The 22,158-nt window shown below is 32.6% G+C and overlaps 3 protein-coding genes and 1 long non-coding RNA gene across 6 annotated transcripts; 3 read left to right on the forward strand and 1 right to left on the reverse strand.

The window, feature by feature from the left end:
• The first annotated feature begins 2 nt into the window (after nucleotides 1–2).
• Nucleotides 3–12,088, forward strand: LOC126659921 (uncharacterized). Its single transcript, XM_050353250.2, has 3 exons — nucleotides 3–290; nucleotides 693–1,490; nucleotides 11,063–12,088. Exons 1-3 carry the CDS (start codon nucleotides 3–5, stop codon nucleotides 11,921–11,923), a joined length of 1,947 nt encoding a protein of 648 aa, XP_050209207.1. The 3' UTR covers nucleotides 11,924–12,088.
• On the forward strand, nucleotides 3,034–3,892 carry LOC130014913 (uncharacterized). The gene is made up of 2 exons (XR_008789662.1): nucleotides 3,034–3,405; nucleotides 3,505–3,892. It is a non-coding gene; the product is annotated as an uncharacterized LOC130014913 (long non-coding RNA).
• Nucleotides 12,089–12,650: 562 nt separating the features above from the next.
• On the forward strand, nucleotides 12,651–17,367 carry LOC126659915 (disease resistance protein RPS2-like). Its single transcript, XM_050353242.2, has 3 exons — nucleotides 12,651–15,997; nucleotides 16,169–16,615; nucleotides 16,756–17,367. Exons 1-3 carry the CDS (start codon nucleotides 13,031–13,033, stop codon nucleotides 17,197–17,199), a joined length of 3,858 nt encoding a protein of 1,285 aa, XP_050209199.1. The 5' UTR covers nucleotides 12,651–13,030; the 3' UTR covers nucleotides 17,200–17,367.
• LOC126659923 (uncharacterized) lies at nucleotides 17,050–21,984 on the reverse strand. 3 transcript variants are annotated; one of them, XR_007635140.2, is made up of 5 exons: nucleotides 21,411–21,984; nucleotides 20,464–20,949; nucleotides 19,015–19,524; nucleotides 18,688–18,839; nucleotides 17,050–17,131 (listed from the first exon to the last, which is right to left on the reverse strand). XR_007635140.2 is itself a non-coding variant. In XM_050353254.1 (4 exons), exons 1-4 carry the CDS (start codon nucleotides 21,900–21,902, stop codon nucleotides 18,756–18,758), a joined length of 1,572 nt encoding a protein of 523 aa, XP_050209211.1. In that variant the 5' UTR covers nucleotides 21,903–21,984; the 3' UTR covers nucleotides 18,464–18,755. The 3 variants fall into 3 exon arrangements, 1 of the variants encoding a protein (XP_050209211.1); XR_007635139.2 differs by lacking the exon at nucleotides 17,050–17,131 and adding an exon at nucleotides 17,997–18,306; XM_050353254.1 differs by lacking the exon at nucleotides 17,050–17,131 and having other exon boundaries at nucleotides 18,464–18,839.
• Nucleotides 21,985–22,158: the final 174 nt, after the last annotated feature.

Here is a 22,158-nt window from a genome sequence, read left to right on the forward strand (position 1 = left end):
CAATGGTTACAAGTCTTCCACAACTGAAAAAAATTCAAGTAAGGAACTGTGAGTTTCTTAAAGAGATAATTTTCACTGAGGAACATGTAGAAGAAACAGAGATACTATTCCCTAATCTCGAAAGGTTGGTGCTCGAAGGTCTTCCGAAGCTGAGCAGATTCTGTATTGGGCATCGAATTAAATTTCGGTCTCTTAAACGATTGCATATCAAAGATTGCGATGCTTTGAATACCTTGGTCGCCTATAATCAACAAGTTAACTCTGAGACAGAATTTCTCTTTAATGGAATGGTAACTCTTTTTCTTTCATGTCTTTTTTTCCGGATAATTGATTTTCAGAGTATCCAAACTATCGTTTTACTTCATTTTGATAATTGATTTGTTTTATTTTGATTTTCAAATTTTAATTTCTTTAACGGGGGGGGGGGGGGGGGGGGGGTTTCGGCCAAAAATAAATCTGTGGTAACCGATTTGTACTTATTTTTTGTTCGAACGTTATCACGCATGCATAATTTGGTTTAAAAATTTCATGCTGAAATGAAATTTTGCATACGTGACAAATTGTCATGCATGCATTTGTCGCTTAAAAACCTCCCGTTTTTATAATATTAAAATGATAGTACATGTATTTTGAAAATCAATTACCCTTCTCTTTACAGTTATTTCTGGTACTAATTGGAACTAGCATTTCAGGTTGGTTTTCCTGAGTTGGAGGAATTGCGTCTCTCCAAAATGGACAACTTGACAAATATATGGCACGGTCAGCTCATGTCTCGTTCCTTCTGCCAACTAAAAGTCTTGATAATCCAAGATTGTCGCAATTTATCGATGGTTTTTCCACCCGAAGAATTGCTCAGATTCAATACACTGGAGAGATTGCACATCAGGCGTTGTAATTCACTGCAAGAAATATTCCAATTCGAAGAAATGAATGCTAATGCTGCAGTAGCATTTAAACTGAGAGAATTGATCGTTTTCTCACTCGAAAACTTGAGAACGATATGGAGTCAGGGTCCTCAAACAAGTTTTATTTTTAAAGAATTGCAGTCCGTGGAAGCTGTTGGTTGTAAGCTTTTGAAAAATATATTTCCAACCTCCGTAGCCACCGGTCTTTCTCAGCTTGCAAGTTTAACAATACGAAGATGCGGAGTGGATGAAATTGTAGCAAAAGATGAATGTGAAGCATCAAACCCTGAATTTAAATTTCCAAAACTCACCTCTCTTATACTTGAGAGACTATTCAAACTAAAGTGTTTTTATCCTGGGAAGAATAGTGTCGAGTGGCCAAAGTTGAAATGTTTGGAGTTCATTCAATGTGACAGTGAAATCATGTTTGGTTCAGAAATTACGAACCATTATCGAGAAGGAGGAGGAGGTTCAGAAATTACGAATTATCGAGGAGGAGGAGGAGGTGGTTTAGAGATTACCAACTATTATCGAGGAGGAGGTCAAAATAATATCTCCTCTCAACCCTTTTTTATGTTTGAAAAGGTAACGACTTTTTTCTATTAATTAATATATATATCTATATCTATATACTTATAAAAATCTCTCTCTTTTAAAAAAATCTCTCAAACTCAAACCTTAGTAAGTTTTCTTCTTCTTGTTCATTTGGGGTGGTTTTTGGCCATTTTTGGCCAAAAATCACCTCACCAATCTCTCAAATTTAGTTTTTTCATAGTTTTTATCTTTAGTTTTCGAATAAAGTTTCTACCATAGTCTTTTAATTGAGATTAGATCTAATCTAATCGAAATTAAGAGTAGTTTTTTTCATCTTTAGAGATGAAATTGTTTTTTGCGGTGCAAACGACTTGGATCTCTGAAACAATTATAGGCAGCATCTTACGACAGATTTCATCAAGTACAGGTATGTTTTGCGTCAATATCGATGATGTTTTTAATTTTCAAGAGAACAGATGTATCACAGAAGATGTGATCAGTCGTGCATTCGAAGTTAGACTTCTTTAGAACGTTAATAAATCTAGATTTTATTATTAGATCTAGTTTTAGTTTACAAATTTGGATGACCCTTGGTGGTTAGTTTAGCCCTAGTCGATGACTGTATTTTTACAGCTCTCATCATATTTTCTAGAATAGTTGACTCAGTATGTTGAGAAACCGTTTATGTAATTTTCGTTATTATTAATGGAAATTTTAGCCTTTGTTAAAAAAAAAAATATATATATATATACTTATATAATTGAGAGGACCAACGGAGGTCTCTCATTGATTCTCACTAAACGAAGGCCTCTCATTAATTCTCACCAAATAAATTTTTCTTATTAATTCTTATCAAATAAAAAATTCTTATCAGTTCCCACTTATTTTAAACTACTAATTTAAATTATTGTTTATCTCTAAGTGACCTCTTCATAATTAAAAACATATCATCTCTCATTCATATATATCGTGATATATTATTCAAAGAACACCCATATAACCAAAATATTTGCTAATTTCTTTGTTTCTCGATTGCCTATGTGATGATATTGTTTTGGTTAGCAAAACAGTTATATACAATCTAAAGATGGTATGGATATATTTTTCTTAGCAGGTTTGATCTCTAATTTTTTTTCTCAATATTATATGTGTTCATCAGATATTAAATTGGACAACAAAAAATAATCTGAAGTAAATTGTAATGTATATTCAGTCATGAGTCCACTCCTATATGAAAACTCCTAATTATAAAAACAAAGATAGTTTTTTCAATCTTTTTGTGCATGCAGTGGTATCATATTCTCTCCATCAATCCGTCCATCTATGCTGCATTTGTTGCATTATTAGTTATTATATTTGCTGAAATTATTAACACCTTTTGATATGGCTTTGAATTATTTTATTACTTTTTTAGTTTTCTCAAGATTGAATTATGACTCTGAATTTTATAATTGTAGTCTTTATATTGATTTAAAAGTACAATGTTTGTGAGGTTTTAAATCTGAAGATCTATCAAAAAAATTAATAAGAGTCAATCTATATCTATATCTATATCTATATATTATATAATTGAGAGACCAACGGAGCCCTTTAATTGATTTTCAACAATTAGAGTGTTTTGGTAGTCTCCAATTTTTTTGAACTACTTATTTTATTTTTAATTAATTTAATAATTTATTATACTTATCTTGAAAGCTAATAGTTATTTAAGTTTTATCCCCTTTAATTTAGGATTATTACGTTGGCAATACGTATTTATTTTCTAATGAACTACTTAACCATTGTTTATCTAGAATACAAACTTCTATTTATTGTGAGTCAATACAAGATTAGCAGTTGAGTTTAGTATATTATTTGTATGATTCTTCGTATTTGATCTGTTGCACCATCCTATTTTTATTTGCAGAAGATAGTGGTAGTTTTGTCTTTGAGAATTGGACCCATTCCAAGGGTTACAATGTCTGAGGTATTGTTATTTTATCACACGCAATATTTATTTATACCCCTAAATATAACCAAACTATTGAAATGCAATATATTTAATTGTTTTTCTTCTTTGTTTTAGTTCAAATACAAGTATGCATTTGAAGCCTATATTGCACAGAGAATGTTTCATGGGATATCACTTAAATCTTATAATGTGAATGCAGTTTGATGATCCCATAGATTATCTGATAGAAAAACTCAATTCAGAATTTTTCACTTTTTGCGGAAACAAATATTTGTTAGATATTCATCATGTAATGGAGATGTCCTTCTTTGGTAATTTGGACCAAAGGTTGTTTGTATTGAGCGACAAGCATCCGAGAACAACGTTCTATCAAATATTTGCAGGAATGGCAAAGTAGATGTAGGTTCTACAAGGGATTGGATCTTTAACATTAATTGTTTATTTGTATGCGTTATCTCTTTTTCTGATTTTAATTATTATAAATATTATTTTCTCTTTTTAATCCTAATACCCGATTGCATCGGATTGATCTGTCTAAGAGATATATGAGGAGTAGTGGGTAACCCTCAAGTAGTCAATCAGTTGATGATCATTAATCCTACTCATGAAAATAATATCATTAAAACATTTTTCATATACTTGTGTTAATAATTTATAATGTAAGATTGTAAGCAAATTTTTAAATATTTTTATTGCATAATTGATTGTTTAATTTTATTATAGATCGTGTATAAAAATATAACAATAATAAAAATAAATAATATATTATACATTTTAAATATATATTTTAATATATGATTTAATTATTTAAATAAATATTAATGGATGAAATAAGCAATTTATAAAATAAAAAATCTATATATATTATATAATTGAGAGGACCAACGGAGGCCTCTCATTGATTCTCACCAAATAAAGCATTCTCATGAGTTCCCACTCATTTAAAACTACTTATTTAAACTTATTTGTTTAATAAATTTTTAATTTATATTAATTTCTCATTTGTTAAATAGATAATTAAGTTTAGTCTTGAGATTTATCTGTAAGTTTCCACCTTTTTAAAATTTTAAAGAGTTTGCAATTGATGTAAATTTATCAATCTATAAAATAGATGAGCATTCACAGTTTTTTTTATTCATAGTTGATTTCTTAAACTCTCATATATGTATTTTTAATTGATTTTGATTGTTGTTTATGTATTATTGTTGCATCAGAGATTGCGGTAGAGGTCAATTCTTAAAAAAACGACATGCATATTTCCTTTTCGTTCCAAGACATAGTGAGTTTTTTTTATTATCTTTCTTTATCAGAGTTTATTTTTCTTAATATGGGCTGTTTAATTGATTGACTTTGGTCACATGATCGATTAACATTTGATGAGTTTGATTTTTCATTAATACCTTATAGTTGCAGATTTAATTGTATTGGGTGTTTATATTTAGTCATTAGTAATGATAATTTTGATTGATTCTTACAGTTTAATAACTAAGGTAAATTCTTCATCAGATATTTACTCACTTTCTTCTTTTGTTTTGTATATTTATTTGTAGAACTTAAATTATGACCTTGTGATTTTCTCATGGTGTATCAATCGTATCAAATACAATGAAGTGCAGACCCTATTTCCTTCATAAAATGCAGACCCTATTTCAAGCCTACACAGCCACGATGTCAATCATGTTCTTGATCCTAACCATGAATAAAATGTGCTTTATCAGTTCATAACAAATCTACCAGGTAAATTTTTTTAAGTATTATTAATTTTACAAATTTGACGATCTTTGCTTGCTAAGGCAATTGCATGGAGTATATTATGGTCCATGATTGATTTTTGCTGTTTATTTTTTGTAATAGGAAATTGGATTACTTTCCACATTAAATTTAAATTTGTCCCACGATAAACTAACATATCTATCTTTTTTGAGAGAGGACCAAAGGAGTCTCCTCATTAATTTCTACTTTTTTTAAAACACTTATTTTATTTTAATTAAATTATTATCATAATTTTTAATTTAAATCATTATCAAATTTTAGAAATTCAGTTTTAGTTTACATCAAATTCTAATTGATAGAGCCTGGAACAAAAAGATAAAGTCAATTAGTTAAACTTCCTAATTGATATCAACCTCTTAAATTCAAAAGAGAGAGAAAACCTGATTTTTTTTTAATTTCAATTATGCAATATATAACTGCTTTCAACTTACACTATTGTTTTTGTTTTCTGATCCCTGTCCAATTAATTGTTGCGAGAAATAAAAAAATGACATAAATAATTTAGTTCATTAGAACATTTTACCCAGATACAAATAGTCTACTATTTGTCTATATGGGTCTTTAGTTTAATTGCCTAAAATAATTAATGAAATTATCCATAGTATGACTGCAATTAAACTAATAATAAATTGTGTTTGGTTTGCATTTACAGAAATAGAACTTTATTATGAGAAGAAGTAAAAAAATTGAAATTGACAGCCATGGAAATTTATAAGAAGTTGGAATATATTTTTATATATATTGAGGTTATTTAGTGTGTTGCATTGCTAGAGTGACTATTTGATAATTTCAAAATTAATACATGTTTTTTTTACAATAATAAAAATTAAATTAATGGAAAAAAGAATTCTACTTGATCAAAGATTAAGTAAGTTAATCTATTCAAGCGATATAATAACAGAACATCAAAATAACAAAAAAAATATATCTACATAAAGTTATCATAAACCACAAAATCGACGTTTCGGTCTTTAAATGAGTCTACTTAAGAGAAAAATAAAAATAAAATTTCCACTAAAATCACTTTAGATTTGTTGTATATAGATATTTTCATTAAAAAAATAACAATAACCTATAAACGATATATGAACCAAAACTCCATTAAAGAAAACAAAACATGAAAGAAAAAAAATTCATAAAAAAAGAAGAAAAAACCAACAGATTTTAAATATGTGGTTGTTACTGCAAAAACAAACTAAATATTAAAACTAAAGAAAATGGGTATTGCTATTCGCCGCCCCCTTTTGCTTACCACCGCACAGGCAAAAGACATTTTCTGCCCTTTTAGAAAAATTTGCAAAAAAAAAAAACCAAGATTCTCTCAACTTATTCGAACACATTCGGAAAAATATGTAAAAAGCCGAGTAAAATGACGGATAACGAGTATAATTCGTCGGGAAACGAGTATCGGCATTCGGAAACAAGTTTTTCCGGCTTTTCTGGGGTAATAATTAAATTTTTTAAATATTTTTTTAAATTTTTTCAAGGGGGACGATTGGATTTCACGTTCCCTCCAGAGGAGGGGACGTGAAATTCCACGTCCTCTCCTCTAGAGGGGACGCCAATTTTGGGCGTCCCCTCTTCTAGAGAGGACGCTCGCGTCCTCTCTAGAAGAGGGGACGCCGGACGCCCACGTCTCCTCCGGAAGGGGGGACGCCGTTTCCGGCGTCCCCTCTTCCGGAGGGGACGCCGTTCGTCCCCTCCGGAAGGGGGGACGCCGAAAACGGCGTCCTCCCTTCCGGAGGGGACGCCGCACGTTCCCTCCGGAAGAGGGAACGTGGGAAATCCACGTTCCCTCTTCCGGAGGGAACGTGGGATTTCACGTCCCCTCCGGAAGAGGGGACGCCGGTTTCCGGCGTCCCCTCCTCCGGAGGGGACGTGAAATCCCGTTTTCTATTTTTTAAATTGTTTTTTTAAAAAAAAAAACCGAAATTAATAAAAAAAAATACTTACCGGAGGTTGTCGATTTCTATCTCGTTCCAAATCCGACATTTTCGTAAAATATGAATTTGTGAAAAGTTGAATGAGTTGAGAGGATTTAGTTTTTTTTTTTATGAATTGGTTATCTATTGAAAATGTGAAAAGGGTAAAATTGTCCTTCGCCTGTGCGGTGGTAAGCAAAAGGGGGCGGCGAATAGCAATCCAGAAGAAAATTAGAGGGCAACCACTCTTTAATTTCAAGATTTTAGTACATGTATATGTATATAGAATCTTAATTCGTTGTCTAATGTATTTTATGTTGATTGTAAAATTTTGATTCGTTATTTAACATAAAGTTGCAATCTACAAATTACGTTATACTAATAAATCTTATAGAACTATTTCCAGAGATTAAAATTTTTATGTTATTGTCGGACTACTTTCGGTACATGATAAAACAACATGTATTATATATTAGTAAAAGTTAATTCATAATGATATAACTGGAAACTTTACCAATATAGATCATATGAACAAAATATAGATTGTGATTTTCTCAAGTTCATTTTGAACTTGAGTAGGTTATATTCACGATCTATACTGTTCATCACAAAATAAACAGTATAGATAAAAAAAATTAATTATTAAAATTTTATCATTATTTATATAATTTATTTGAAAATATTTAGTATATTAGTTTAATTAATTATATTCCGCGCAAATGCGCGGGTACACGACTAGTATTATATAATTTAGAGGACCAACGGAGCTCTCTCATTGATTCTCACCGAATAGAGCATTCTCATAGTTTCCAACCTTATTAAACTACTTCAATTATATTTAATTTTTAAATTAGAAACTGAAACTAATTGATAAGTCACATTAGTTTCCACTTTTTTTAAAATACTTATTTGAATTAAATTTATTGTGACTTTTAACATCCTAATCAATGTAAACCACCTGATTTATCAATATAAATACAACATATATTCATTTTCTTTTCCCGGGTGTGATTTCTAGCAACTAGGGTTTTATTTTTGCTCAAAATTAAAAGTTTAGCATCGAGTTGGAGGGTTTTATTTTTGCTCAAAATTAAAAGTTTAGCATCGAGTTGGACTATGATTATGTAAGTTTTTGGAGTGTCGATTGTTGAAGAAGACGGTCATATAGAGAGTAAAGAAATAAAAGACAAGAAACAAAACTATTGATGAAGAGAAAAAGAAAATATGTGAGCTTTAAATTGAAACAGAGATACAAATGTGTGGCGGAGTTTATTATTTTTTTTTGCTGGTTATTTAAATTGGGTATTCTGTAGTATATAATAATACATAGTACTGTTTTTTGGTGGAAGATTATTGAAAATTGTACATATTATTTTGTATATGAACTATAATTTGAATGAGGAGTTAGGTTTTTATTATTTTTAATGGACTTTTAATAGACATGCTTATTTTTATTGTTAATGGTTCATCCTAAACTATGTCTGTAGTACTTAATTTTCATAAGCTACGTCTCTTTATACATTTAGTGTTGTTATTTATTTTAATTTTATTATTTAAAGAATTTACACTGAGTCGAAATCAAATGATTATAACTCAACACATCCATACCTGAATTCCCCCTAGAATAACAGCTTATATTATCACTTCTTGAGTTGCAACTCGATATATGCAACCGGCTTACACAATTATTTGATTAACTTCTTTACTAAATACTAACGCATAGAAATTTCTAATCTCATTTATTTTTTCCTTCTATTTTGTTTCTCCTTTTCTATTGTTTTTTACTTGGCACTAATTTAGAAAATTGTCTAATTTCTTAACTATATTTTGTATTTTTGATATTTGAAAATTTATTTACAGAGATAGCTTTATAATTTTGGTATATTGTTTTTTGGTTGATGTGTCTTTAAATCACTTGGTGAGCTTCATCAATCTTTATGTCCCGAAAAAAATAAAATATAGGAATTAAAGTCTGCGACAATTAATAAGTAACTTTAATTTTCTTCACCCTTAAAATTTTATTGCGTTAGTATTTATTTTATAATATTATATTTATATCAATTTTAGCATATTATCTATAAACATCCAGAAATATTGTATTCGACCATTTTAATAATGTTATCATTGAATGGTGATTGTGGAATACAATAACATTTGTAAGAGTTGTAGGAATTGTTATACTCTAATTTTATATACATCAACAACTATAATGAGCAAAGTTATTGAGAAAAAACTTAAACTCTATAGGTCAACAACTGTAGTTATCTTAACACATTAATTATACAAAAAAAATTAAAAAGTTACTAAAAATGTAGCATTGTTGAGGGAAAAAATGATGAATGCTTAAAAAAAGAGCTAATGTCATAAAAATTCACCAACTTTACACGTTTTCTCATTTTAATCGCGTAATTTAAATTTTCTCATTTTCATACACGAACTACCACTTTTTCTCATATTCATGCACGGTGCTGAGATGTCACAGCTCCATTAGTGTTACTTTGCTGAGGTGGAGGTCATTTTACACCAATGAATTGCCACCTCAGCACCGTGCATGAATATGAGAAAAAGTGGTAGTTCGTGTATGAAAATGAGAAAATTTAAACTGCGTGATTAAAATGAGAAAACACATAAAATTCGTGATTTCTATTGTTTATATTAACATTACATTAAGAAAAATTATATTGTTTTACACACAATTTAAGAAGATATAAATTCATTTTTAGTTCCTCTTTTATTTTTTATAATGGTTTTATAATTCTATTTAATTATTAATTATTCTATAAATTGTATTTAACCTTTAAGATCAAAAAAATAAGACAAATTTAAAAAACTTTAGTTGAACTTTATAAATAGAAGGTTTAATTGCGTAAAAAAATCACAAACTTTAGCGTGTTTTGCAAATTTAACAAAAACTTTCAATTTTGGCAAATTAATACACAAACTTTTGATTTTTTGCAATTTTAGCACCGATTAATTTTTCGTGAAAAAAATGCTGATGTATACATCGGAATAACCACTATTCCGGCGTCCACATCAACATATTTCTCTATTTTTTTTGAAGGAAAATTTATCGGTGCTAAAATTGCAAAAAATCAAAAGTTTGTGTATTAATTTGCCAAAATTAAAAATTTATGTTAAATTTGCAAAACACGCTAAAGTTTATAATTTTTTACGCCATTAAGCCTAAATAGAATAAAGAGAATATTATTCTTGAAAGTCTTTGGAGCTAAGCATGAAATATTTACAAAATTATGGGCTAATGTAAATATAAATTAAATAAATTTTATAATATTAAAAAATTATGAATATTCGATATTTTAAAATAATTAATTATTATAATTAATATAAAAAAATTAGTTTACTTAGTTTTATTAGTTTATAGACTACAAATTTAATTTTGACATTTTTTTATATCAAAGTTTTTTTAATAAAAATATTATTAATATTGATTCCGCGCAAATGCGCGGGATTACGACTAGTATATATATAAGTCTAATCATCCAAAAATAACTTCACCTTTTCGACTTTTTTGTTTAGATTCCAAACATTCAAAATCATCAATTTTACCTTTATTTCTTCAATTTTCAATTTTAATTGTAACTATTTTTTTTAAAAGGTTCAAATATGTCCATATATAGCATTTTTTAAATAATCCCTTAATATTTTAAAAAGTACTAAAAATTTAGACTATGTTTTAAATACGAAAGATATATTTGAAACTTTTTTATAGTGGAAAAACTCTAATATGAAAATATGAGCACAATTAAAATTGAAAATTGAAAAATGAAGATAAAATTGACGATTTTGAATGTTTGGAATCTAAACAAAAAAAGCTACAAAAGATGAAATATTTTTAGATAAATAAACTATAAATCATTTCATACTAATTAGATGTATATATATAACTTAAACTTTTAAGTACATTAGACATTTATTGATATTTATTTATTAAAATTTTGATCTCTTGGCTCATGCAGTACTATCACGACTTGGAGGAGTTGACACTGGATCACAATGATCTAAAAAAATTAATACATATTTATCAATCTCCTGCAAGTTGCTTTTCCAATGTGATAGTATTTCGACTGCTATCCTTAGGGCCCCGATCGTCCATTGCTCTGTTCGATTTCCTCGAAACACTATACAGTCTGGAGAGCCTTATTTTTTACCAATGTGCATCCATGGTACTATTCTCAGATGAAAATTATGTGCCTCCGAAACATGTGAGCATATACAATTCCTTTTTTCTAAATTATATATGGAAGAAAGACGCGAGATCGGAAATAGTTACTGAAAATCTTGAGACTCTGACAATTGGAAATTGTGGAAGATTAATCAAAATAGTGAATTCGGGAGCATCCTTCAAGAGTCTAACGACTCTAAAAGTGGGCAGTTGTCCGCGGTTGGACTTCTTATTAACCGTCTCGACTGCAAAAACTATGGTAAACCTCGTCGAAATGAGCGTATATGGTGTCGTTAGGATGACTGTAGTGGTGGCAGGTGATGGAAATAAGAAAGATCAGGGTGAGGTGGTTTTTAAGAAACTGAAAACTTTGCAACTTAAGGATGCACGTCGTCTCAAAAGCTTTCACGGATTGACACAAAATGCCTTTAATTTTCCAATGTTGGAAGAAGTATGTATTGATGGATGCCCTCGGATGCAGAGTTTCTCATTCGGAGTCTTGACAACACCGAAGCTACGGTCAGTTATAGTCTCCAAATATTCACCAAATAAACAATTTTGGGACGGAGACCTTAACGCCACCATTGCATATCTGTTTCGAGAGCGTATGTGGTCAACTTCACTAAATAAAGTGGTGGTAAACGAAGGAGATTAGGCGCTCAGGCGAACGGGAGTCTGTTGAGTTTGTGAGATCTACTTGGAATTTTTGCTTATAAAGTTTGCTTAAGCATCATTATTGTTATTATTCTGTTTTTTATACGCTCAAATAAACAATTCAAACCTTTCAATTTTTCTCTCTAATAGATCATTTTTTTCACCATTTTTTATAATTTGAATCAAAGATGTTGTTATAATAATTTATTTTTTTAAAATATAATGCAGCTGCGGAGATAGATTTTGAGTTTATGAAAAAAAAAAAGCGCGAAATGGCCTAGTGGTAGTTCTGTAATTCTGCCAAAGTTGGAGGTGTGCAATTTGGGCAGTTCCCAATAACTTCATTGGCAACGGCCAATGGTCGATACTATGAGTTTTGCTCATGAACAACGTTGCTTTCGGGCCGAATTCCATCATCTCGGCCTCCAAAATGACTTTTTTGTGATTTTAGCAATTTTTTTAGACTCCTTTATTTTATTTCCTTTTATACCCAATTTAGGGTTTTCGTTTTGCTTTATTATTTAAACAACTTTATGAGTTGTAGGATGTCAGTTTATATTGTTTTGAGACATTTTGCCTATTTTCTAAATTTCGGTATTCAATTGTTACAACGAACATTTGATGCCTAATTTCTAGAATTCTGGTTATTGAATCAATATGTTTTAAATATTTATTTAGTGGTATTATGTATAATTAACAATTTTTAAATTACTCAGTTCTTAGTTGTGACTCCCGCTATATCAAAATAGATAATTATGTGCTAACAGTTAACTTTTGTTTGTAGTTTGCTTCAATAATTTTCAACCTGCTACCACCTTCTCCTTTTTATATGTTTTCTTCATTTCAATTCAACTTCCTGTTGCTATCAATCTATCTTAGTTTTGGAATCTATGACTTCCACAATAATTGATCAACTATTTTAAATGGTTATAAAAGATTATACTAATCTCCCCTTGTAATACTGAATAATTATAGTTGACTTTACTATGAAGTTTTGATCATTAATGGTTTCTTCTAATTATATTTTTTCTTGATTTATACTTCCTCATTTCCATTGAATCTTTCTTATTTTCCATTCTTATTATCCTTCGTCTCAATCAAAATATATATGAAAACAGAAATGAAAAAACTCATATGTGGCATATGGAATATTTTTACTTCCTGGCTCTTTGTATTCTTCAAGGACCTACTTGTAAACTATGTTATTGTCCCCATCACAAAGCATTTCATATACCCCTTCACTTACAGGACCAACGTTGCGAAACTCGGAGTTTTGACCGAACAGTTGAACAACAGAACTCTCAGGTTGCAGGACTCTGTTGGTGTTGCTGATGATAATGTGGAAGCTGTCTATCAGAATGTTAGAAATTTTCTGTCCGAATCAGAAACAGTCATCGAAGAGGCTCGGTTGGTGCTTGCCACTGCCGAAGCCGAAACAAAATATTTCTTCGGGTTGCTTCCAAATCTGAAGACACGTTACTTGCTTAGCAAGAAAGCTGAGTTGAAAGCTTTTGCAATCAATCTTCTGCTTGGAAAGGAAGTGAATGTCCTTACAATTTCCCACCGTCGCCGACGCCAGCAGCATGTCGGTCCGTCTGTTTTTGACCTCGAAAAACTTGATTCGAGGCTGTCTATTCGGAAGCAAGTTATGGATGCTCTAAAGGATCCTAATCTTAGCAGGATCGGAGTGTACGGAATGAGCGGTGTGGGGAAATCCACGCTAGCAAAGGAGGTTCACCGCCTCGCTTTAACAGAGAAGTTGTTCGACGATGTGGTTTTCGTTGCCGTATCTGGAGAGCACGATCAGACAGGAGCAATTCAAAGAATAATTGCTGATGTCCTCGGTGTGAACTTTGCTGTGGAGAATAGGGAGGTCCGAGCATCTCATCTCATTGAGAGAATTAAAGATAAGAAGATTCTTATAATTCTCGACAATATCCAGCAAAAAATTGATTTAGATGATATAGGAATACCGACCGGAGCTAAAGGCGAAGGTTGTAAAGTACTGCTGACCTCGTGGAAGAATGATATGGGCGCGGAAAAAGAATTCATGCTTCAAATTCTAAACGATCAAGAGGCTCGCAAAATGTTTGAAAAAATTGTCCCTCATGCTAATGACTCACAGTTTGATAACATTACCTCTGAAATCGTCAAAAAATGTTCCGGACATCCGATGCTGATTAAACTTGTTGCCGGGTACCTACAGAAATGTGAGGAGTTAGGAAGTTGGAAGGAGAAGCTACGGCAGTTATCCAACTTTGAAGACAGAGAGATAGAATCGAAAGTGTGCGTTTCTTTAAAGTCGAGCTACAATCTGATGCACGATAATGTCAAATCATTTTTCTTGCTTTGTGCTCTAAGCCAAGAGTCCGACATTCGGATTCAATACTTGCTGAGGTATTCTATCGGTCTTGGTTTGATTGGAGAAAGTGTGGCTACTGATACAACAAGTATGCACCCTTCGTACAACGAAAGTATACAATTTTTCATCAATGAACTTCAAAATTGTTGCTTGTTAATGAAGGGAGACATGGATGGATATGTCAAAATGCACGACATTGTTCGAAAAGCTACTCTCTCTATCGCACGTAATGAGAGACTTGCTTTTACCAGTCAAAGTGGTGTTAGATTAACGAGATTGCCGGATAGTGACTGCTCTAAAATTTCTTTGTCGTTTTCGAATCATCAAGAACTAACCGGTCAGTTTGAGGTAAAAGATTTCAAATTCAAATGCCCGAATGCAGATCTGTTGCTGCTCTTCACCGAAGATATTTCTTTGAAAGTCTCCCAATCATTTTTCGACGGAATTCAGGAACTCAAAGTGTTGAATTTTACAGGAATGCGTTTCAGGTATCTCCCTTCATCCATCATAAAACTAAAAAACCTGCAAACCTTGTGTTTACATTGTTGCCATTTGGATAACTTATTTCTCATTAGACATCTTAAGCAACTAAAGATCTTGAGTTTTGTTGACTCCTGCATAGTTAAGTTGCCCAAGGAAATAGAGGAATTGACTCACTTAAAGATACTAGATTTGACTAATTGCTCGAAACTTAATGTTATTCCCGCTAATGTCTTCTCGAAACTTAAGATGTTAGAAGAGTTGTATATGAGCAACAGCTTCGTAGAGTGGGAGGCTAAAGGTAATGCAAGCCTTAAAGAATTCAAGCATTTGTCTCACCTCACAACTCTGGAAATGAAAGTTCTGAATTGTGACGCGATGCGATGGTCTTTGTTCACCAATTTAAAAAGTTTGAAAAACTACAAAATAGTCATAGGAGATGTAAGTGAGACGAGATTGAATAATGAATCAGCAAGAATGCTGAAGCTCAAGTTCAAGAAAAGCATTTTTTCGGAACCTGGGGTACGGAAATTTTTAAAGGAAACCGATGATTTATATGTAGATGAAGTACATGAAAATGTGTTGCATGATCCTGGAAGGGATGGTCATTGGAATTTGAAGCATCTTATTGTCCAGAATGATCGTGCGATTCAACATATTGTCAATTCAACTAGTGTGTTTTCAGACCCGGCATTTCCCATCCTACAGTCGTTGTTTCTAGATAATCTAATAAGCTTGGAGAACCTTTGTAATGACTCCTATGTAAGAGATTCTTTCAACAAACTGAAAAGTTTAGAAGTCAGAAATTGTGAGAAATTGGAAACTCTGTTTTTGTTGTTCTGCGATGATCGTCAAGACACTGTTAAAGTTAACTTGACCGAGTTATCCTCCTTGACATTGGTCAATCTACCACTGGTCAAAAGCTTTTGCATCGAAAGGGAGGAGCCACTAGAATCTTCTTCGATAGACGAGGAATTGACAGCCAACGACCCAGCATTTCAGGAAGGTATATTATCAGAGAATCAGCCAAAATCAGATTACATAGAGCCGGTAAGTCTATGGACTAAGGCGACACTATGGCTATGCGCTAAGCTCTCGACACTATGGCTACTCGCTAAGCTCTCGACACAGTTCAGAAGCTTTTGCAACACAAGGGAGGTCCCACCAGAATCAATTATCGGAAGCTTTAGCAACACAAAGGAGGTCTCACCAGAATCAACTTTCAATGGACTGGTATGTCTACGCACTAAGCTCTTAGCATTTTCAATTGGTAACTTAGACGCTCATTTAGTAATACTAATGTCGCTTTACGTGTTTCACATCTGTGCATGTCCCCTTTATCCGTGCTTTTATATATAGTATCGACAGAGCCTAAGGATTACTAATTTTCCATCCTATTTGCAGGTCTCTCTTCCAAATTTGGAGAATCTTACAATAAGTTCACTTTCTTGCAAAAGGATATGGCAAGACCACCTCTGCGTAACATCTTCAAACTTAACAAGCTTGACCGTTCATAGGTGCCGTAATTTACAAGGTTTGTTTACATCTTCAACAGTTAGAAGTCTTTTGCAACTCAAAAACATTGAGATAAAGAATTGTAAGCTTTTTGAAGAGATAATTCTCACCGAGGAATCTGTAAAAGAAACAAAGGGGACAACAGAGATACTATTCCCTAAACTGGAAAGTTTGAGGCTTAAAGGTCTTCCGAAGTTGAATAGATTTTGTGTTGGGCATCAAATTAAATTTCAGTCTCTTAAACAATTGCATATTAAAAATTGTGCTGCTCTGACTACCTTGGTTGCCGATAACCGACAAGCTAACTCTCAAACGCGATTTCTCTTCAATGGAATGGTAACTCTTTTTCGTTTTCTTTAATGTCTCTTTTTAGGGATAATGGATTCTTAGTGTACTCAAACCATCTTCTTGCTTTATTTTGGTGACCAAATTTTTATTCGTTTTATTATAGTTATTAACTGGAATTAGCATTTCAGGTTGAGTTTCCTAAGTTAAAGGAATTGCGTCTTTCCAAAATGAAGAACTTGGAAAATATATGGCCGAGTCAGCTCCCTAATTCCTTCAGCAGACTAAAAATCTTGATAATTCAAGATTGTCAAAAGCTATCAATGATTTTTCCATCAGGAAATTCATCTATATTCAAAAGACTGGGTTTTTTGAACATCAAGCGTTGTCATTCACTGCAAGAAACATTTCCATTCCAAGAACCAGCGAGAGAAATGAGCAATTACTCACCTGAAGAATTCGAAAATATATTGAGTATGGTCGAGCCTCAAACAAGTTTTACTTTTGAAGATGTGCAGTTGGTGGAGGTTGCTGATCATGGACATTCGAAAAATATATTTTCAAGCCCTACAGCCACAAACTTTTCTCAGCTTGAAAGCTTAACAATACGAAGATATAAGTCGAAGGAATTGTAGCGAAAGATGAAAGTGAAGGATTGAACCCTAATTTTAAATTTTCTGAACTCAGTTCTCTTACACTTGTCTATTCAAACTGTTTGTACCAGCGGGAATGGACAGTCATGTGCTGATATAAACATTAAAAAAAAGTTTATACAATGGTTTAAGACAATTTCTAAAACATAATTTGCGACTTTTTTCTAAAAATAGTGTCCAACAGATTCAAACAATTTCTATAAAATAAATTTCAAACAGTTTCTATAAAATAAGTTTCAAACAGTTTCAAATGTTTCAGACAGTTTCCAATACCTTCTAAATAATATTATTAAATAGTTTATAGAAACAGTTATAAAATGATTGCTAAAAATAATTTCCAATGGTTTCAAGTGATTCTAAACGGTTTCTAAAAAGACTCGTTTCAAACGGTTTCCAAAAGTTGCAATAGTTTTCAATAGTTTTTAAATAATATTTTTTAATAGTTTTATAAAAACAGTTACAAAACGGTTGCTAAAATATAGTTTTTATGGTTTCTAATGGTTTCAAATAGTTTGACAGATTTCTAGAAAAAAGTTACAAACAGTTTCAAACAATTTCACACTTATAAAACCGTAAAAATAATGAATCCATCAATTTTTTTTTTTTGAAAAAAAAACTTGAAAAAACATCAATAATTTTAGAAAACACTACTAAATCAATACAAAATAATATTATAATCATAAAAAATGGACGACTCCACAGAATTTTAAACAAAAAATTATGAATAAAACCGTATAATTGACAATTTACAGGTAAAAACAAAAAAAGAAGTAGAATAATAAGATCCATAAAAAAAAGATGTTGAACCGGATGTGAAAAAAAGATCCATAAGAAATACAGATCATATGAAAAGAAGATCCAGAAAAATATGATTGTTTAAGTACTCTATTGCCATTCTCTATTCTTTAATTCCTTATTCTTTGTATCTCTATCTTTTCCAACATAACACACTGACTTGACCCTCAGAACCAACAACCAGAGACCTCCTCTAGTGTTCCTTCGAAATTTGTCGTCTCTTTGTAGGACTCTAATCGACCTTGACAGACTAAGCTTTACTTTGACCGAACAATGCCTCTTTAGCTACCGACTCTGTATATATATATTCACCTTAGTGCCTCATTTTGTCACTAAATTTTAACAGAACAAGTTGGCAAAGCATACTTTTTTTAGAGCTTTAGCAGTTGAAAGTTGAAACAACCAAAACAATTTACAGACTAGTGATTGATGACACATTTTAGCCACAAAATTAGAGACCAGAAGAGAATCTAATTATTGACATTTTCATCGAGCGCCCTTAAATGAAGGGACTAAGTTAATTTTCTTTATATCAAATTATTCCCTCAGTTTGTACCTCTTGAAATTCCAGACTCAATTCAGTTTCAACTCAAAATTACATTGGAACGGAAAAAAAATTGAAGGTAGTCATGACATACCCTCAGCAATGTCAAACATACACGAGTACTAAAGTACCTGAAATGAAATCCTGTGTGTCGAAGAAGTCTTCCAGCCATTATTGTGTGATAAATAGAATCCACATGCTATGAAGGTGTAGAGAAGCTGACTCGGAACCCAGACTTCCCTCGGTCATACTCAAATTTCTTCAACATGTAGCAGTAATTTAACTGTCGAAGAAATAAATCTAATTAGTCAATAACTATCGGGCAAAAATCATGTAACATCACACACAGCGAGAAATTTTCATTCATTTGTTTAACAAGAAATTCAGTAAACATTGTCAAAAGCCAGATTGCCGTTTCTTTGTTTAGATTTAAACTGAAAATAAAACAGATTACTAACCTCCAGGCGGAACAGCATCGTAGGGACAACAATCCCAACACCCACAGTGCTTCGACATGATTCCACAAACTTCCGCAGGGAAAAACTTTGGTATGCTTTTTCGGTTAGTTTATCAACATTGCCAGCAGAAGCAAACAAATGTCCATGGATTCCTTTTGCTTGAAACCACCTGGATGGAAAATCAAAAGAAAGATCTGCAAAAGCAGTAACGCCCAGGTCTCCTCCAAGATGATCTCTACCAGGGTCAGCACTATCATCAGTTGGATTATTCTGCGTTTGTCTTCGAGGTTCGGAAGGGCCCAATCCCCTTGTTCTGAATCCATACAACGCTATTGGACCTCCCAAAGTACAGATTGGAGACAAATTGCCGCCCATAAAAAATCTCTCTGGCAGGGGTGAAGGCATATTAGAAAACCCAGTTCCCCATGGGAACACAACACCAGCAGAGATCCCAAGATTGAGTGCAGAACGTAAAAATCCAAGAGGGATTGCATAACGAAGGTCAAGTTCCTGTTTTAAAACATTAAAAAGAAAGATTAGCGTTTAAATTATGTAAATGTTTAACAAATGAAGGCATAAGGACAAAAGAAGGGTATCAACACAATCAATAATCTAAAAGCTATACAAGATCAAACAACGGCTCCCAACAAATGCAAACCAATAGTGAGTCTGAAAGAAAAAAAAACTTGTAGCAAATAGCCAATATATCATGAACAAGAAAACTGAACAAAAATAATGATCTCAGGCTCTTGAACTCTTACTAAAAGTACAGCACAGTTATGCGTGAGACAATTGTCAAAGGCTCAAGAAACATGTTGATAGACATTAAACTTCATCTACGTAATAATTGATTGCCAAAAAATCCTAAATTTATCAAATAAACCAAGCAAAGTACGAGTTACTGTTACATAATATCCTTTAGACTATTCACTGATAAGTTCCCTGTTCGTATTTAGCATAGTAGTATTGCATTCATAAAAGAGGAAGGTTCACAATTGGCGGGAAAATGTCCTTATTTTTCATACCCCTTGTAGAGTTGTACCCCATTTTACATCTTTATTACTGAAACGAGCACGAGTGCTACTAATAAATTAGATAGAATGTAGACTTGTCCCAACTAGAGAAGCAAAAATAAAAATTGATCAAAAGAGCTTCCTCATAAACCAAAATGGTCATTCATCAGCACACAACTAAAGGAATTTAAAATATCATTGTCTAATCTTATAACCTATTATTAGAACTGCCAATTAACTATTTTGGTACAATTAAAAGTTAACTAAATTTGTGAAGTTCAAAGTAGAATGCCAAATAAAGAGACAGTTACGGGAGCAACCAGAATTCAAATCAGAATGAAAAATAAAGAGAATTTTAAATCAGAACCACAGAATATAGTCAGATAGAATTTCTACAAGGAAGAGCATAACATCGAGTAATATGAGGAATACCAACCTGGCGCAGAAAACACAAGCTCCGACTATCAGGTGCAAGGCCAGCAACCTGAGTGGTAGAAACAAACGCATATCCACGTGTTGGCCTCAGAGGAGAATTTCTCTGGTCTACCTTAAAGGTGTATTTCAAAGATGAAAGTAAACCATGACCAAGCTGCCTCCTTATTGACCTGGATGCCATTTGTGATGGATCTGTCAAGGTACGCCATGCAAGATTGTATACCAAGTCATGATTTCTGCTAGAAACCAAGCCAAGAGAAAGGCCCAATGATCGCTCTTTATAAGAAGAAAATTTAAGCCAATCTTGAGATAATAGGAACACCCTTGCTGTCAGAGGAGTCACAAGTCCTTTGAATCTTGGCACATAAACACCAGCACTTACCTCAGTCATATGGTCCCCGCCATAAGCCATAGAGGCATCCCAAAGATCCCCATAACCACATACATTTTTATACTTAAGAGTTCCTTCAACTGTTGAAGATCTAGCCTACAAGACCACATCAAACCTCAGACCAACGAACTACACATAAATCACTAACAAATGTTCTATACTATATAAATTTGAACAGAACTCCAAATCTCAACGCAGTTATTCTCATATAATAGTATATGCAAATTTAAAATATTTAAGACCCTATAAGTTACCAATGGGATTATAAAATTACCCGCATGTCATTAAAGAGCCACATCAACCATGAAAAAACTAAATGTCACCAAGACTCCAAGCTCATAGTTCAGGTTTTGGCTAAAGCATATGTTTAATATAACACATAAGCAATATAACATTTCCCAATTTTAGAAACAAACTACCAAATCAAAAAATACAAAACCAGTGGTTCCGTTCGGTTCGGTTAACCTAAAATTCAATTCCATTCATTACAAACCATTATTCAACCTAAACTCATAACCTTATTCTAAATTCACAAAAATGAAGAGTAACTTCTATACCTCGCCTTTAGTATACGCGCCAATTTCGCCGGAAATCGGACTCGTAGTCTCAACAACTTCCACAACCACATTCGCAGTACCGGCAAGTTCGGGCGGACCGGAATCAAGCGTGATTCTCACCGAATCAAACACTTCAAGAGCTTGTAACCTAAAATTAACCAATTTTGACGCCTCTAACAGTTCCTGCATTGACGTTACTTCTTTAAGTAACGCCGTTTCCGCTTCTAGAAACGAATCCTTAGTTTTAGTATTTCCTTTGATTATCACGTCGTGTACTCGAAGCGGCACCGTTTCTGTTTGTATTCTTTGAACGAAACTCGCCATTTTCGCCCGTTCTATTCCTGCTTGTTCCTTTCGGGTTCGGGGCGGGTCAGGTTGGAGGTCCGACTCTTCTTCTTCGACGAATTCTTCAAACTCGTCGTCATCGGAGTCCTCTTCCTCTGTTTCTTCGACATTGTTAGGGTTTTGAGGGATCGGGTCGGGTTTTGACATTGAACGGAGAGTTGAAAAACGGCGAATTGGTAGTTACAGAGAAATGAGTTTTCTAATGGCGTCTAGTTCAGTGTGCGAGACGGTAATCAGGCGTGAGTGGTATTTACTTATGGGCCTTTTCATGGGCTTTCTCTATGTACGGGCTGGATTTAGGTCATTGTAATGGTGCAGTCATAGAGTTAAGACCCATGGTTTAAATTTAGGTTTAATCATCTAAAGATGCCTCACTTTTATGATTGTTTTCTATTTATACTTC

Source organism: Mercurialis annua, linkage group LG8 (genome assembly GCF_937616625.2).
Source record: "Mercurialis annua linkage group LG8, ddMerAnnu1.2, whole genome shotgun sequence".
Classification (NCBI taxonomy): Eukaryota; Viridiplantae; Streptophyta; class Magnoliopsida; order Malpighiales; family Euphorbiaceae; genus Mercurialis; species Mercurialis annua.